The 18916-nt window shown below is 36.0% G+C and overlaps 1 protein-coding gene across 4 annotated transcripts in view; it reads left to right on the top strand.

Annotated features, from left to right (window-relative positions):
* Positions 1-18916, top strand: part of POLK (DNA polymerase kappa) — a 35579-nt gene that overhangs the window by 5761 nt on the left and 10902 nt on the right. For all 4 annotated transcript variants that reach the window (XM_048053666.2, XM_048053667.2, XM_048053665.2 and 1 more), the window contains 7 exons: positions 3502-3605; positions 5106-5276; positions 7422-7541; positions 13664-13816; positions 14183-14314; positions 16050-16203; positions 17602-17817. In XM_048053666.2, coding sequence (XP_047909623.2) covers positions 5139-5276; positions 7422-7541; positions 13664-13816; positions 14183-14314; positions 16050-16203; positions 17602-17817 — 913 coding nt within the window. In that variant the 5' untranslated portion in view covers positions 3502-3605; positions 5106-5138. The remainder of the gene's footprint in view (positions 1-3501; positions 3606-5105; positions 5277-7421; positions 7542-13663; positions 13817-14182; positions 14315-16049; positions 16204-17601; positions 17818-18916) is intronic.

The following is an 18916-nucleotide window of genomic DNA, read 5'->3' as shown; positions in this document are numbered from 1 at the left end:
TTGAGCATAGTGCAAGCCACAGTACACTTGATCTTAGCCAGAAGTCTGGGAAGTGATCCTTTGTGGTCAAAACTGGATGAAGTTGTTCATCTTGGTTAACTGTTTATTGTGCTTCCAGTGCTTTTTCATAGAATCATTTGGGTTGTCAAAGACCTCTAAGATCACCAAGTCCAACTGTTAACCTAGCACTGCCAAATCTACCATTAAACCACGTCCCTAAGCACCACATCCACACATCTTTTAAATATCTCCAGGGATGGTGACTCAAACACTTCCCTGGGCAGCTTGTTCCAGTGCTTCACAACCATTTCAGTGAAGAAATGTTTCCTGATTTCCAACTTAACACCCCCTTGGCACAACTTGAGGACATTTTCTCTTGTCCTGTAGCTTGGGAGGAGAGGCCGATGCCCAGCTCCCCCCACCTTCTTTTCAGGTACCTGTAGAGAGCAATAAGGTCTCCCCTGAGCTTCCTCTTCTCCAGACTAAACAACCCCAGTTCCCTCAGCCACTCCCCATAGGACTTGTGTTCCAGGCCCTTCACCAGCTTCGTAGCCCTTCTCTGGACATGCTCCAGGGCCTCGATGTCCCTGTAGTGAGGGGCCCAAAGCTGAACACAGGACTCGAGGTGCGGCCTTACCAGAGCAAAGTACAGGGGGACGATCACCTCCCTGGTCCAGATGGCTACACTATTCCTGATCCAAGCCAGGATGCTGTTGGCCTTCTTGGCCACCTGGGCACACTGGGGCCTCATGTTTATGTTCAGCATCAATCAGCATCCCCAGGTCCTTTTCCTCTGCACAGCTTTCCAGCCACTCTGCCCCAAGCCTGTAGCGCTGCATGGGGTTGTTGTGACCAAAGTGCAGGACCTGGCACTTAGCCATGCTGAACCTCATCCCATTGGCCTCTGCCCATCGACCCATCCTGTCCAGGTCCCTCTGCAGGGCCTTCCTACCCTCCTGCAGATCATCACTCGTGCCTACCATAGTCCCGTCTGCAAACTTACTGAGGGTACACTCAATCCAGTCATCCAGACCATTGATAAAGATGCAGAATTGAAAGTTTTTAAACAACTCCTATTAACGTCTTGACCTTGTCACTGAAATTAAAGACAGTATTTAGTTTCTTCTGATACAAGCTGCATCCAGTGACAGAGTTCCTGAAGTTAGCTGTTCACCCAGTCTCAACACTTGTATGCAAATGTAGCTGTTATAATTTTGTTTTGTACTTGCTAAAATAAAAATAGAAGAGCTTAAATAAAGGAATGTCTAAAACACTTTAATTAAGAGAAAATAGGAAGTTTCTTTTGGGCTTATACCATAACAAATGAGATGTCATATTTTCATGAAATGTTACTGGAGGCTTCTTGAATTTTACAGAAATTGAAGAAACTATTTACAAATAAAAATTTAGATCCTTATTTTAGCCATCCCCAAAAAAGGAAAATAATTTTTAAAAATTGTATAGGAAAGAGTCTTTCATAAGTGTGTTGCTATTTGCAATGTCATATGTATATACACATTGTGTATTTTCCCACTGTGAAGACTAACTGTAGGCAATTTAGATATAAAAGATGATCCCTTACATTTGTGGTAGATGTCTTGATTCTTTTGAGCTGCAGGGGAGGTAAGCAGTTGTATATCTTAGTAACTTTGCATCTGACGCTTTATTTCTTTTATTGGCAGGAGCATCTGCGATAGCAAAGATAACAGATTTTATTTTATTTTTCTCTATGAGAAGTGGTACACAATTTACGTGCATCAAATCATCATTCAGTGTGGCAATTTCTTTTTCAAGGCTTTCTGTGGAAGTGACCCTTTCTATTCCTAATATTACTGCTCAACAAGTTGTTACACTATCAATGAAAGGAAACTGTTAACATGTTTTGCCAGTGTTAATGGTTTGTATAATAACACTGTCTCCACTGAACTGAATAGTCACAGAAATATAGTCTCAGATATTCCATGATTTTTCTCCACCTTTTTGTTTTGCCATTAACTGCTGGCATTCAGTGCTTAAGTCTTCCTCTTCCTCTTTAGAAGCCCCTGCAGTGGCAAATGGAAAATTGCATCTGCTGTGTAACAATGATTCTACTGCTTCTTGTCCCTATCTCCAAATCACAGGAATAATAGGATAGTATTTAACTGTAGATTGCCCTCAGTCTTCTGATTTCACACTCTATTTACTTGCTATGACACTGCAAGAGATTTAATGTGCCCTGTTTAAAGGAAATGTCTCATTCTTGAGGTGACAGCATGCCAAAAATATGTCACAAATATGTCACTCTTTACCTAGACATTTCTGAGCCAGTGTTTTGTTAGACTCTAAACTTTTACCCACTTTTCCAAGTTGATTTAGCCAAAACTTTTTAATACTATGTCACCACCAGCTATTTGCTTTCTCTGGGATAATTTGCTATTAAAACTTTTATCTTTACCAGTTTCTACACTGACATTTTGTTCACATTTTTTACAGTGTTTCAAATGGTGCTTCTCCTGCATTTCCTTTAAATATATACATATATATATATATTTGTTATGGTAGATGATCCACTGACGATTTTATCTGTCAGCGTAGTACTTGTTGTTTTATTGACATTTCCATGATTCATTTAAGTATGCTGAATATTTAAAAAAAAAATTTTTAGGCCTGTTACTCTGAAAGCAAGATAATCTTGTTCTATTCATGTTAAGCAACTGATAATTGTATCAGTTGTTATTCATCTTTTCCCTTCTGTACACATTTAAGCTTCAATGACTAATGTCCTTAAATAAATATTTTCCTCTTAATTCCAGCTAAGGTATTATTTGATGTTTATTGTCTTGTAGTAGCAATGTATTTTGTTCCACACAAGAGGCTGAAAAAATAAAATTTGTTAGGAGACTAGCATTTATGAGACTTTTTAAAAACTTTTTTTTTTCATCACTGGTATCATCATGGTAATTTTTCTTCACTCAACATATAACAGTGTGAGAAAGAAGGCTTTTGACTTAAACACATGCATTGGTGTTCAAAGCCCTTGCTGTAAGACTGAGCCTTTAAGAGTGGTCTGAATGAAGGATGGGAAAGATTTGTACGTGCAAGGGATAGACACTTCATCAAGAGTATGAAACAGCTAAAAAAAAAAAAAAGTTGCAAAGACTGGAATAGGAAATGGAAGCAATACCTTTGTGTTCATGCCAGCTTCTTGAAGGGAAAGAGTGATAAAAGAACCAGGGGGAGTACTGGAGGGGCATTTACCTTGAGAAAAGCCTTTATTGAGAATTATGCCCATTACATACCAGAGATTGCAAGTAACAATGGAATTATTGTGGAGCTAATTGAGATGGGGATGTGCATGAGCTTGAGATGAAACTTGGAAGTGATGTGTGTGTTGCAGTGTTTTTTCCTTCGGTTGTAGTCTAGCAGCCTGGTTCTCGTAAATGTTTGTTAACTGTAAGAGATTGTCCTCCTGTAAGTGGAAGATTAATGAACGTTTCGTCATCATTGTGTTTTATTTGATAGATACACACAAGAGCTATGAAGCAACTCCCATTCCCAGTTGCCACTATAGAAGCTAAAGTGCTACTAAAGGGTCAAGAGAAGAGTTCCAGTCTCTGCACCTCCAGGTACTTACTATTCCTTGAAATGCAACAAGCTGTGGATAAACACAACCTTACTTAACTGGTCTTAAGTCTTTGGAAGGCATCATAGAAAATAATCTAAATTAATGGAATATTTTTAAAATTGCAGTGTTTTTATCAGAATATTTTTAAGGGCTTTAATAGCTGGCTCCAGTTGGCTACAGTGTTTCAGGGGGTGATCTTCAGGAAAATACCAACACTGCACCATTAATTTTAAAAAGTCAGCCATGTGGTTCTTTCGTCACAAAAAAATTAGCTCTAAATGTGAAAATACATAATGACATTCTTCACTTTGGTCGATAATGAGTTCCACTTAAGTCCTGGAGTAATAAAAGCAGCATTTTAAAATACCCTTTAGACAAGTTGTAACACTATTAGAATTGTGTAGTTTGTGGTTGCATTTAATAGAGCTTCTCTAAGTGCCTGAAAGGGTGTGGTTCCTCCCAACAGGAAGGGCTCCTGTCATATGGAGCGGCTTGAAGAGGAAGTTCAGGAGCAAATGTGCTTCCTGCATGAAAGTAAAGCTTAAGTTGTTTATGAGTCAGCAACTTCGAGTAGGAAGAAGGTCCTTCTCTATGCTTTTCCAGTAATAAATGTGTGTTAAATAATTCAGGACAATATCAGACTCCTGCTTGTTTCAATCCAACAAAAATAAGACCACAAGGTCATGCTAAAGAGGTTAATTTAGGTTTGTTCATTTTAAGATAAATTTATTATCTAAACAATGTACCATGTAATTAGAGCCTATAGAAAGGTTCAGCTATTTACTTTCATAAAGTATAAAGGAAGATGTCTCACATATCAGAGGTACCTGTATGTGGAAAAACTTGTCTATGGCAGCACTTGAGTAGGAAAAGCTTGGTAAGTTCCATTAATTGGATGCCATGGCTCTACAAATTAATGGAAAAAAAATGATTGTAGGAATTTTACCCTGAATTAAACAATAAGGTTTTATTCAAAGCCTTTAATTAAAGCCATCTGTTTCTAAAAGACGAGCTGTAATTCAAACAGAAGTTTTGAATTTGAGTTAGAAAATACTGGGAAAGTTTACATGGCTTGTCTCAAGCAGGAATGAGGACTAAATGAACAATGGATTTCTGCAATCTAAAATCATTGTTTCCTTTTTTTTTTGTTATGTAATAGTCTAGCAGGCTATATAATGGGGTATAAGATGCTAGCCTTTACCTGAATCTAGTGGTGCTCAATTATTTCTGTAAGACAGCTTTTAAAAGAGTTTTTCTTTAAGTTACTCATAAAGTAAAATCTTACTGTCTCGAAGCTCTGTCAGACTTACAGATGGCTTTATTTGGTGGGTATGGAAGGCCAGCCACTTTACATGAATGTGTCTCCATATTTGTGTATGTCGTTTTTGTGAATAAGTATAATACACAGCAAATTATTTTTGTGTTGTTTAGCTGGAGCTTAGAAAGAAATATGATTTAATATGATTTAAATTCTTTTTTTTTTTTTCTTCTGGATATTAAGTCTTTAGAGTAGTACTAGTTTCCAAGAAGTACTATGGACAACATGAAAAAAGGTGATGACAGCTCTAGTAATGATGGATTTCTGCTTAGAATGGGCCTCAATGATAACAAAGCTGGAATGCAAGGTTTGGATAAAGAGAAAATCAATAAAATCATCATGGAAGCTACCAAGGTTGGTTTGATTACCGTTTTTCCCCCCCCAGTGCTTCATCCCAACATTGTAAGCCCCTCTTCGTCCCAACCCCAGGTTTTATCCCTCACATGTGTAAATGGAGGACAGCTTTTAAGAAGAAATGCATGCATGGGGAGGGAGTGCAGGTTAGCATACCTGTGGATTCATGCACAGGGACTTAGAGGAACACAACTGAATAGGTCATTAGGTGTTCCTTTTTTGCCTGAAGCAGTGTATAAATAGCACTGCGTTGTTCAGAGGTATTGTGAAGGTTTCAGCTTCTTTAGGCTTTTCCCCTTTCCTTTCCTTCGTTAGGAAGTGCCCGCCCCATCACCCAAGTAGAGCTACCTCTATCGGTCACCTTTCCATAACTGATGAAGTTGATGGGACCATATTTTTCTAATAGTTTCACTAGAATTCCATTGTCCCTGTCTTTTTGTCCTTCTGAAATGGTACTTGAGAGAGGTGGCTAATAGTGTGTGGCTTTGTATCAAAGATCCTCAGAGGAGGCCACAAATCTACAAGGCACTGAAATATTATTCCTCTTATTTTTTCTTTGCTCCTGCACATAGGCACATCAAGGCTTCTATTGATTTAAATGTTTCTTTTACTTGTTCCCTATTTCTTGAAAACTTGGCTCTTTGTCATACACATGCCTCATAACAATATTTGGAAAAAAATATTTCTGAAGAACAGTTATTGTTTCATCACCTGTTTTGAAATGGAATAAGCTGTAAAATAGGCTTTCAAAACTGATATACAGGCTTCTCTGTATTAGGATATATTTCTGTCAATAAAGCAAGAGAATATAATACCAGGTATAGTTCAAAAAATCTGAAAATAAGCTTCAGTTGTTTCTGAAACTTACCTTCTTTTGCAGTCCTTTCAAAATTAAACCTAAAAACACTACCCATAATTGTATTTCAACAAAAACGTGTATAATTTCAGCTGTGAAATACTGCAAGAGATGTAAAACAAACAAACAAAACCAAAATAAAGCATAAACCCCCCTGCTTTAATACCAATCTTAAATATTTGTGTTGCCTCCCACACCAACATTCTGGTATTGATTTCTTTCAATGAGACTCTACAAGTCATGTTTCATTGCAGAGGGGAGAAAAGATGGTATGTATATCTGATGAAGAAAGAAAACGTACCCTAATTTCTTCTAAGCAATAAGATATGACATATAGTCCTTCTATTAATAGTTTTTACCATAATTATAAAAGAGAATATTTTTGCTTTTTCATGTAAATGCATGGTTCTTATTTGACTGTTCTTGAATTCTTGGCGTCAGTGCAAGTTTGGTAGTCAGAGACTTTGAACTACAAATTTGTCTACTTCTGCTGATTTTTGTCAGCTGGTTCAACAGAAGATGGTACCTCTTCCTACAAATGTTATTTCTCTTGTAAGAGAAAAATATTTTATTTCCTGGTTATGAGTTTTCCATTTTTCCATTTCATTGTAGGGCTTTTTTCATTTGTTGTGAGTTGGGAACAGGGATGTCACAACATACAATCTCTACATTGTTGTCTTCTTTGTATGTTTTCATTACATCTCCTCTTATTCATCCCTTTTCTTGAAGTAGCAATTACATACATAAGAGCGAGGAATTTTATGCCTATTTGCTTTTCATCATCCTCTTCTAAATAGCTTCTAATTCTGCAATGCCTTTCAAGGTCAAATGGTTAGTTAAATACCCACCATTAGAAGTGGACTTTACTTATAATGCCATTATTTCCATGTAGATTCAACAGTGTGGAAGTTTGACAAAATGCTTAGAGCAATTTTTTTTGAGCTTTATATTCCTCATTTTGAGGGTATTGTAAATAATAGTTTGTCATTTATCTCTACTGTGTTGGAAATTTTATTTTATTAGGTTTTAGAACAAGTTGGTTTGTTTTTTTTGTAAACATAGCAAGTTCTCTAAATTGTCTCTTATAGTTAGAATGGGTCTGAGAAGGATGAATGTTATATTTGTGTCATGTGAGGAGAGATATTTAAAGTACCACTGGTTTCTTGTGTTATATGAAAATCCAAAGCATGCATTACTGTGTCTCATGTTTTCTGTATCTAAAGATCAAATGTTGTTGGAGGAAAAGACAAAAAAAATAAAACCTTACTGTTTTTGCAATTTTCTTCAAGGGTTCCAGATTTTATGAAAACGAACTTAAAAAAGATCAACAAGTTAACCAACGAATTCAAAAAATGATGCAGCTAAAAGAGAAAATTACACAACAACAGCTCTTGAAAGCACAGTTGCAGGTACTAATCTTGTAAAGACCTTTTTTGGAGAAAACAGCAAATAAACATTTTGGTGTGTTTTAATTTACTGCAGTAAATTCTGTTGATAAGCACAACACTGGCTGCTGTTTTGATGTTAGTCATGCAAACAAAAAATTGCAGTGTCTTGAGGATGTAAGCTTAATAAAAATTTGCTGGAAGAAGATTAAATAGGTTCTAAAACCTAACTAAAATGTTTTTATTTGAATAGAATGAAGAAAAGTAATTCCTGTTCTTCTAAATCTGTACAGTTTAAAGGGATGTCATTATGGTTTATGGAAGATTCATTAAATACTTTGTTAATAAGTATCATAGAAGTGTTGTCTACTTTCTGTTCTTAGAACGTGTATTTTTGTGTTAAATGACCTGCAATGGAATGAAAGTGATCAGAGCTGTCAACTATTCTGGATTAATTTATTCCTTATCTATGCTAATTAGTAAAATAAATAAATAAAAAATAATAATGGCAAGCAGTCACAAGAAATAGAGGTGTCCTGAATTAGAAAGATGAAGGAACTATTTCTCTTCTCACATGCTAATGATAGAGAATAGTATCGTAAATATTACTGTGGGTGAAATATTGTTTAAAGAAAACTGAAACACCAGGTTGCACGCTATACATTCTTAGACACAACAAAATTAAAGTTACTTGTAGAGGCTTAATTTGGTTCTTTTTTCATTTGCACTGTGATTCAGTCTTTAATTACATGATTGCATGCTATTTTTCCCTAACAGGAAAAATTTCCTGTTTCATTCAGTGAAAAGTGCAGTGTTCACTGAGTGAGCAGTTACTCATTATTTACCGTTGTCCTCATTGTTCAATGGGTGGCCCCAAACCTTATTTGTTATACACTAGTCTAATCCATCTTTAAATGAAGAATTACCGACTTCCTTGTAGGCTTTTCTATGTTGTACACTCTTTAAATTGCTCTTGCAATACTCAAGCAAAGTAGAATGATATTTTTGATTTGCAGATGAAGACCTGAGGGCACAAAAATAAATTAATCACACCCATTAATTTTGAAAGCCATTGTGATGACTACAGGTCCTGATCTTTGTTGTACAATCTTTTTATTTGTTCACTGTATATTTTGAAGATCACATTGCTAAATTAGATGCCAGTTTCTCAAATTTGAGCCCAGAAAAGCTTGCAAGTACAGAGTCCCTCTGAAAAAAATTTGTTATAAACCTGTATGCCTCAACTATTTTTGTTAGTTTTTAGCATGGTTCAGTTATGTCTCTGCTAGTCATTACTGTTAGTTTTCTGGGGTAGCATTTGAGTCATTTAATTATGAAAACTATTAAATTATGAAGCATGAAAACATACTTCCACTTCCATCCTTCTTTCCAACAGAATCCTTTATTCTACAGAGGACAGGATTTCTTATAAAATGAATTACATGGGTCTTATAAAATTAGTATATAGGTATATAATTAAAGAATATGTAGTGCATATAGTGAAAGTCAACATATTTGAATTGCTTTGACTACCTTTGTCTTTCTGAACTTGATTCTTTGATCTTGCAAAATTAATGTTGTTTTCTTTTAATGATTTGTATGAAAATTGCTTCATATGAAAGCAAAAAGAAGTTTAAAGAGAGAAAATACCTCGTGGTTCTTACTAAAACCTGCGTTTCAAACCCCATATTTGAAATCTTTGCCACTTGCTCAAATAACAGTCTCCTTTTTTTCCTAATTGAATAACTATTAAGTTAGCTGCCATAGTGCTTGAGGACTGTTATTAGAGGGTGATGAGAGGCATGCTTTTCTGATGGCTAATTTCAGATCTTTGACAACCAAGTTGTAAAAAATCTGGAAATCTTGCATATTTGTTCCATCCCCTGTATGCAAATAAGTTCTGGTCCGTGATTGTTATTACCCTAATTTCTTTATCACAGGTTCTGACCTTTTTGCTCTCTTCTGTACTTTCTTTCATTTTTTTCTATCCTAAATCTATTTTTTTTTGTCCCACATCCCCAGATAAATATCAGTTGTCCTTCTGTAGTAGTTCTGAAGTAGTTTCTGTCTATACCCCCAGGGTCTGTGATGAAGTCCTCAGTCTCCTATTTCAGCCAGTCTTTATCTCTTTGTGTGGGTTCCTCAATGCCTCCACCATTTCCCATCAGTTACCCTCCAGTAAATCTTCCCCAGGCTGTTATCTCCACCATGTCTCAAGTCGTCTTTGTCCTATATGGATTCCTTAATATGTGCTGGGTATTATTTAATCACCTTCTTTAGGTCTTTCAGGTATGGATATACTTGGCTCTCATTATCAACTTTTTCTTTATTATCATTTTCTATCACTTTCTTAACAACTCTTTGTTTCAGTACTACCTCCTGATATAGTGTGAGAGGATTTGTTCTCTTACGGTTTATAAGTGGGAGATACTCTGGAATTACAAAGTTGTCTGCAAACATGAGTGCTGCAAGTTTTCATCTTCAGGTCAAGTTGTGTTTGTAGGTTGGTTAGAGATTGAGATATGGCTTCCTAAGCTGGCAGTCAATGCAAGAGCTGTGATGTTAAAGTAAACCAACAAAAAAGTTCCCACATACTAGATTTTTTGGAGAAAATCCAGGTTACGTAGGGAAACAATAGCATAAATGAAATATAGAATCTGCAATGTAATATTGTCTTTCTCACCACTAGAGTCTATGTGTGCCAAGCAATAGTTTGAAGTTTTGCTAGTAAATGCCCTTCTCTCACAAGGGAAATAATATACCGTATAGTATCATACAATCGTTATTTTTTTAAAAAAAGTAGTATCATTATTTGTTATCTCTTCATCTTGTCAGATGCTTTTACAGATATAAAAGATTTTGAATAATCCGTTTATATTTTTCTTTGATAAAGCAAATTACGATAGAAAACTTGTATTTTGCATAAGATAAAGAATGAGAGGTTACTCTAGATTGTATACAAGTAGCTATAGGCAAAAGTAAACTTATACATACCAGTCATACATTTTAGTGTTTTTTTGATCTAGAAAATAAAAAAAATATTAATTAAAAAATGTTGTCCCTTTTTACCTTCAAAGGAAAATTAAAAGCAACTTTAAAAAACTTCTCTACCTTGCCTCTAAGAGCTTTTCATAACTTTTTTTTTTTGCCCTACTAAAGAGAGATTTGCATAGGATTCTCTGAGTAAGTCTAGGTATCTTTTGTTTTGGCATATTATTTTAATCAGTCACTATTACTGAAGTTATATTTTCATATTTCTGTTTAGTGTAATTTTCATTCATTCTTTAGACTGATACAGTATCTGATTAGTAAGTATCATGTTAGGAATACACTGGGGGAGTAAAAGCAAAAAAGTTTGTTATAAATATGATAAATTGAAATACAGAAATTAAGTAGCTAGAATAATGATTGACAGTAAACTGCTTCATTAAAGTAATTAAGCAACTTGAATTTACGAATAGCCTGAAAATGCTTTGTAAAATATAATTTAAAAACAAAAGGATGCTTTCCATGATGACAGTTTGACTTGAACTCTTGATGAATTTGTAATGTAAAGAAAATCAACTTTGTTCAGAAGGATTTAAGTGAAAGAAGAATGGAAGAAACTTCTTCTTCCATATGTATCATGTGAGTAGCTGGCTTTTTTTGTTATTTGAATGGCTTGCCAGCAACACTTTCCACTTGGGCCCTTAATCTTTCTAAACCAGTTTGCTCAGCTTCAGGGAGCACGGTGTACTCTTCTACATGTAACAGCCTAATCTGAGGCCCCAATTCACTGCTCAAATGAATTTGGAGCAAACCAAAGAAAAGACTTTTTCAGGTAATTTAATTGGGACATACATAGTTGCCTGTCTGTGTTCAATATCTTCAGCTTCAAAGGATGAGATTTTAGATTAGGTGGTTTTTGTTTTTTAATTAAGCTGCTCTGCCAAGAAATAAGAAGGTAACTCTTCAAGTAACTGTGCAAATTGCACATAAGTATTTTTTTTCAGATCATAAACTCATTGCAGTTGAGCCAGAGACATTTCTGCAATGGTACCTTAGTGCCGTGAATGTGAGTGAGTGTCCTTTTACTTCTGTCCCGTTTTGCAATGGGTGTTTCTTGAGCTCTGGTATGCCTGAAACTCATTGCTAACAGCAGCAACCTTTTGTTTGTGTAAATAGAGGTTAGCATAGTCATTAGTGTGGCTGGATAATCACAGATAGCACTTTGTTCTCTTTTTTTGATACTTTCTCTTTTGCTGAGAACTATGTGTGGTGCTAACAAAAAGCATAATAAGATGTGTGAACAATTGGCTGACAGTCAGGCCCAGAGGGGTCTTGTAAATGGGGTTACATCAGGCTCGCAATGTGTCACTAGTGAGGTTCTCCAGGGCTCCATTTTAGGACCAGTCCTCTTCAGTGTTTTCATAAACTATTTGGATAAAGGACTTGAAGGTTTTTTGAGCAAGTTCATCAATGATACCAAATGAGATGGAGCTGTTGAATCCGTTGAGAGTGGTGAGGCCTTGCAGAGAGATCTGAACAAATTAGACAGCTGGGCAATTGCCAACAATATGAAGTTTAAAAAGAGCAAATGTCAGATTCTGCAGCTGGGAAGGGGTAACCCTGGTTATATGTACAGATGAGGGACGAGAGGCTGGAGAGCAGCCCCACAGAAAGGGATTTGGGGTTTCTGGTCGAGAGCAAGCTGAACACGAGCCAGCAGTGTGCCCTGGCAGCCAGGAGGGCCAGCCCTACCCTGGGGTGCATCAGGCCCAGCACTGCCAGCTGGTCGGGGGAAGGGATTGTCCTGCTCTGCTCTGCACTGGGCGGCCTCACTGCGAGCACTGTGTGACACAATGCCAGAAGGACATAAAACTGTTAGTGTCCAAAGGAGAGCTATGAGGATGGTGAAGGGTCTAGAGGGGAAGACAAATGAGGAGCAGCTCATGTCACTTCGGATTGTTCAGCTCAGAGAAGGGGAGACTGAGGGGAGGATTGTGGTCTACATCACCCTCGCGAGGGGAGCAGAGGGGCAGGCGCTGAGCTTTGCTCTCTGGGGACAGCGACAGGACCCAAGAGAACGGCATGGAGCTGGGACAGGGGAGGGTCAGGCTGGGTGTTAGGGAAAGGTTCTGCACCCAGAGGGTGGTCGGGCACTGGGACAGGCTCCCCAGGGCAGTGGTCACAGCACCGAGCCTTCTGGAGTTCCAGAAGCATTTCGACAACACTCTCAGACATGTGGTCTGATTTTTTGGGTGGCCCTTTGGGGACTCAGGAGTTGGACTGGATGATCCTTGTGGGTCCCTATGATTCTATGATCTTAACAGAAAATTAAAGGCCTACTGATTTAAGTAATGCACACATAGTTTCTAGCAGTGCTTTCTTTGTACCTCATTCATAGTCAAAAGAAACATAGATTTCAGAAACAAACACAAGATCTACAAGATTGTTAGTAAAAGAATGCAAATAAATTAAGAAGCACAATAAGTTTGCTTTTGTTGAGAGATCTGTATGCTCCTGATTCAGAACCCCATGGAACTGATAAAGCTCGCAGTCTACTAATAGGAGATTTGTCTTTAACTCTTTGAGAGAAAGGCAGTATTTTCTAACTATTTTCTATGTATGATCTTTTCTTCAAAAGTCGCTTTGCAATTTTGCTAACAATCCAGCCTTATATATATTTCTGTAACAAGTGCTGAGGAATTTTATGAACTAATTAACTTTATTACTAGTACGTGAACTTGTTTAAGACCTTTTTTTTTTTGACGAGACAAGATAGGTGGTTCTGCTCTTTGAGTTACTGGTCTTTTCTTCATGTCTGAGCCAATTTTCTGAAGTGTGTAGCATCAGTTAGGTGCTGGAAATTCACATTCCATCTACATATTTTCAGGTGTTTTGTGTTTTTCTTTTTAACAACCTGCATCACAGTAGCAAAAGCTGCATCTTCAATGGGTCTTACCAAGTTTCTGTCTGAATCAGGTGGCGTATTTTTTCATGTGAGTTGTTTTGTTGTTTTTTGTACCATTTGCTATACCAGTATTCTGTCCGAGAGCAGGTGTCACCAGAAACAACTTTTTTTTTTTTAAAGTCTTTAGAATCATCTGTCCTGTTACACTTCTGCAAGATTAATAGTTTTTTAATTACTGGCTTATTTTGTTCAGGTGGACAGACTTGTGATAGAACTGGAACAGAGCCGTAACCTTAGCTGTACTATTGTACACATTGATATGGATGCCTTCTATGCAGCTGTGGAAATGAGAGACAATCCAGAGCTGAAGGAAAAGCCTATTGCAGTGGGATCAATGAGTATGTTGGTAAGGCCAAATGTTAAGCTAATACAGAAATCACTTGCATGAATCTCAAGCATAATAACATGCAATAATAGCATCATATAGTGACACTGTTATAAAGAGAAATGTTATGACTGTGGAAAGAAATAACAAATAGTAGAGCAACTGTCTGTTCTTATGCCATGTAAGCTGGATTTTATTTTTTGGTAGAAAGTGTACTGATAAAATTTTAAAGGATGTAAGCAGACAAAGGGGAAAAATCTGTATTAATTCTCACCCTTGTCAGTCTTTTTTGTGTGGAGTTACATGATTAGAACTTGATTATTTAACACTAAACTTAAGTGAGAAAACTTGATAACTGTGCACTGAACTTACTTCTTCTCTCCTAAGTCTACTTCAAACTATCACGCTAGGAGATTTGGTGTACGTGCAGCCATGCCTGGATTTATTGCTAAAAAGCTGTGTCCACATCTAACTATAGTACCATTAAACTTTGAAAAATATGGCAAAGTGAGTAAAGAGGTAAGTCTGGAAAATGAAAACACTAACCAAATATGAATGTACTTTGTTCTAGACTTTACCAGTTTAGATAACATAAAAAGGAGTAGTTTAACAGAACAGACAGACAGAATGTTTAGTTTAAGTGTTAAATTAAATGTTGGTTTAAATGTTAAATTCTTCAGTGACATGTATTCGAACATAAGTTAAACAAAACATGGGTGCTTTCAGGACAGGAGATGTTTTTCATTATGTCCACCCCTGCTGCAGTTTTAATGAAATCAGTAGTGATAAAGATAGTAATCTTCAAAACCGTGTAATGAGCTAGTGATACCAGTTGAGACCTGTTATTCTTAAAATTTCAAAATCATGGCGTGTAATCTAATTATTAGGAAGCTGCATGTACATAAGCAACATAGAGGTAATAATTACATATAATATATAATCATCATTTAGAATGCTAATTACTGAAGAGGGAGGCCAAGAGCATTTTTGAGTTCAAGATGCAGATTCATTTGTTCTAAAAGAAGGAACTTGAAATAAAGCGCAAACAATTAGGGAAGAAAGAAGTTACATCTTGGTTGAATACAAGTAGCTTTACTTAGAACCAGAAGAAATACTTAGCATACAAAAAAAATCATGTTTAAACAAAAAAGGGAAAGAAAAGAAAAATATTTTGTAGATCTTAAATTCATGCATGTTACAAGTTCCTTCACTTCAATAAAATTATGCCAAGATGTAATTATATATTTACTTTTACGAAGCCTCAATTTCTTTACATAAATTGAAGTAAGCTACTGACTAATTTTGGTTGAATTTGATTCTTCTCACTTCCATTCCAAAGTGTGTATAAATATTACTCTTTCAGAATAGATTTGACCTTGGTAATAATCTTGGATTTCATGATACATGCTTCATTTGTTCTTTGGGGATAAAAGTATTAAAAATTATAGTTGTTTTGTGTTTATATTTATGCTCTTCTCTTGGGATTTGGATTACAAACTAAATAAATTTCATTTTGTCATTAAAAGCTGAGCAGTGAATCCTATCAGTAATCATTTACAGAGAGATGAGGTGCATGTGATCAAATGTTGTGATACCTAAGAATTTGACCAAAACTGATAAAGAAAACATGATGCAGTCAGTTTTTCCTCCTTAAAAGAAGAACAAGAAGAAAAGTTGGAGGGGAAGGAGGAAGGGCGGAAAAGTAGAGATTTTATTCTGTTAAATTTAATATTTTGCCTTTTTGGAGGATGTATTCAGCATTAAAGTTTTGCCAGTGGCACTGACCCGTGCTCTAAACCACTGGCTGTAACTTTCATTTGAATGTAATTTAAGATGTAGATTTTCTTATCTTTTATATATCTGATGTCTGACAGACAGTGCACAGATGGGTAAATCAGCTCATGTGCTCATTCTGAGGTTCTGCCTATTTCCTAGATCCCTGGAGTTTTGTTCAGGTGGTTACTGCAGTGACTGTGAACCTGGTGTCTGTTGAGAGCTTACTCACTCATCTTAGTGACCATTGCAGTAAAATACAATGCTCTAACCCCCCATTCTTGCCTATTATTGATATCATGCTACTTGAGAGAAATAGTACCATAATTTTTCTATATCACAAAATTATTTGTTCTATAAATGGTTTTAATATCGATCAGTCATCTTGAAGTTTCAGAGTACATTTGTTCACCTAATAATTGTCTGTCAAAATCTGCCTTTACATCAACAAGTTTTTAAGCTTTCTCTATCATTTATGAAGGTTAGAGAAATACTGGCTGAATACGATCCCCATTTTATGCCTATGGGCCTAGATGAAGCCTACCTGAATATAACAGAGCACTTGGAGGAAAGACTGAACTGGCCTGAAGATAAGAGAAGATTCTTTTTCAGCACAGAAAGCACTACTGAAAAGGGTATGCAAAATACTCTCTCTGTTCATGCATATAACATATGTTTCAGATAAGCTGTACCCATTAAAATACAGGTATTTAAGTCTGAATGTAATTTGTCCACGTACTATCTACCCATTATTTGTTAGGTTACAGGTTCATTTCTGTACTAGTCACCTGTGCCATGCTGATTAGGATTTAGAAGTGATATTTTTTTTTTAACTCTTGAATACATATGTGTGAAAAGTGGTACTAGATTTATTATACCCAATTACATGTTTTAGATTGTATTTTGTCTTTACAATTGAACATAACAATTTTGCAAATAAGTAGCAATAATCTTATGACCTTATGACTTAAGGAGGTATAGAATAAATAAATGTATTGTTCTAATGTTAATTTGTAATTCACCAAAGTGTATTCTAGAATACTATGAGTCCTGCACATCAGAAATGTGAGAAATTGTTTGCAAAAACAGCGTGCGTAAGCTCTATTTACAAGATTTTACAAGACTAAAAATGTGTGAAGAAATGAGCACTGCAGAAGTACAGTAATGCTTAAAATATGGCTGGATTTCATATGGCTCTGTGAGATGGAGTTGGATCCACACCCACAGCTGTGTATCCAATTGGGAATAATAAAAAGGAGTCATGCAAGTAGTCGATCGAAGCACAAACTGGAGCATTTGTATTATCAGTATTCAAAAATGATCCAAATAGCCATTAAGAGGGTAATGAAGGATACTTTGCTGAAAAACATTAGCAGGATAGAAAGAAACAAACTGGCATTGTCTTTACAAAACAAATATCACTTATATGTAGTCATGTGCCTCTTCAGACTTCTGTTATCTGTGTTCTTTTGAAGCACATGCAACACGGGTAATGTGGAATCGTAATAGTAAAGTTTATAGAGTCAGACAAAGGGTTGCTGACGTTCTTTGTTCTACAATGACTGCAGCTGAAAAGCTTGCCAGGTTGGTTGTTCTAGAATCAGATATTCCAGAATCCTAATATCTTTGGACAATATTGAAGAAACTTGTGCAAAGGATTTTTATTTCCACAAAAAGGAAGCATCTGGACTTCACTTTGATGAAACAAAAGTAAAGCCAAAATTGTGATGATTTTCTGCTGTTGCAGCAACAAGCCATTAAACCTTGATGATTCTCTGGAAATGAAGTCCAATCTCCTAGCCAATTCTTCCAGTCTCAGCCAAGTTAAAATCATATTAAGAACAAAACAGTTGTGGCTCTCCTTTCTTCAAATGAAAACACAATGCGACCATTTTATCTAAATAATCAATTTTTTTTTAAAACTGAAAAAATAAAATTGATAATCAAAGCATTTCCACCACAGCAGAAGGAAATCAATAAAATATATGCTGTATATGGACAGATTAATTTGTTTGTGTTTCTGTGTAACCTAGATAAAGAGGATATAAATGTGTCTGGCAAATTGAATGAAGATGGATTCTCTTCTTCACCTGTGCTGTTTGAAGACAACACTCCTCTAATGGATGACCACCCTGGACAAAAAGATCAGTCACTGGAAAATTCAGTTGTCTTTGGAACTTCTGCAGAGGAAGCTGTGAAAGAAATTCGCTTTAGGATTGAACAGAAAACTCAACTGACTGCTAGTGCAGGTATTCAAACACACAAATAATGCTTTGTATTTCCACTGTGTCTTCTACAGTCATCTCAGAGGGCATTACAAGCACAAGAAATAAGCATTGCCACAGTATTGTGTTGCATAGAAATATGCCCCCTTTGAATGTCTGTAAAGACTGATTTTCAAGTTTTTCAAGAAATGTTATGTCTATCAAAGCCACTCCTATTTTTTTAATCATAGAAACAGTTATAACTTTCTTTTTGCTTCTTTCTTGAATTAGAAATACTGTAGAAGAAGTGACCAGTGGGTTTAGGAGCTAATCTTAGCACTGGTGGTACTTGTTTTAGTGCCTCATATAAGTTGTTTTCAAAAGCTTGTGGTTGTAGAGTAATCTGTAACCAATTGCTAAATTGTTGCTAGTTTGAATATTAGATGCATATTGCTACTTCTAGTAGTTTCCCCACACTGTTCCTTGCTTAATACAGTATTAAAATTCATTAAAAAGCTAGTTCTTGGAGAAGTACATGTGTTGAAGTTAATAAAATATTCAGTAGCTTTTTAATATTTAACCATATGAGTTTTCTGTCTTTTGTCTTCAGACAACCTACCTGTAAGTCTCAACTGTTTTGATGATAATCTGGATTAGGTCCCTAATAAAAATGAGAATGTTCTTAGCAGTTGTGGAAGTCAAGGGAAATTTCAAATTAAGCAGAGGTAAAGGAATGGATAGTAGGTGGAAGCAGATGAGATACCCTACGTGTTATTTCATGAATGGTGGCAAAATAATGTTCTTACTAAATGTTCCTATTTTTGTTCTTATGAAGTTCTTATCGTCTTCCTGAGGAGAAGTTACTGTTTAGAAACCAGATACAGCTTTTACAAGTGCATCAGGGATTTTACGCCCCCAAAACAAAAATGGTTAGAAGGCTAATTGAAGAATACTGATAAGTGATAATAAAATAGAATTACTTCTGCCATCTTGACAATTATAACAAGAAGCAAATAAAATTTTAGACCACTAGGGCTGTTGTACAGTAATACTGTTTTGCTTGCTAGCCAATTCCGTAGTTCATTTGTTAGGCCAGTTGCTTTAACAGAAGGGAGCAACACCTCCTTATTCCTTCTAAACAGCA

The sequence above is a fragment of the Anser cygnoides genome, chromosome Z, assembly GCF_040182565.1.
Source record: "Anser cygnoides isolate HZ-2024a breed goose chromosome Z, Taihu_goose_T2T_genome, whole genome shotgun sequence".
NCBI classification, from domain to species: Eukaryota; Metazoa; Chordata; class Aves; order Anseriformes; family Anatidae; genus Anser; species Anser cygnoides.
This window is presented reverse-complemented; position numbering and strand designations above follow the sequence as displayed.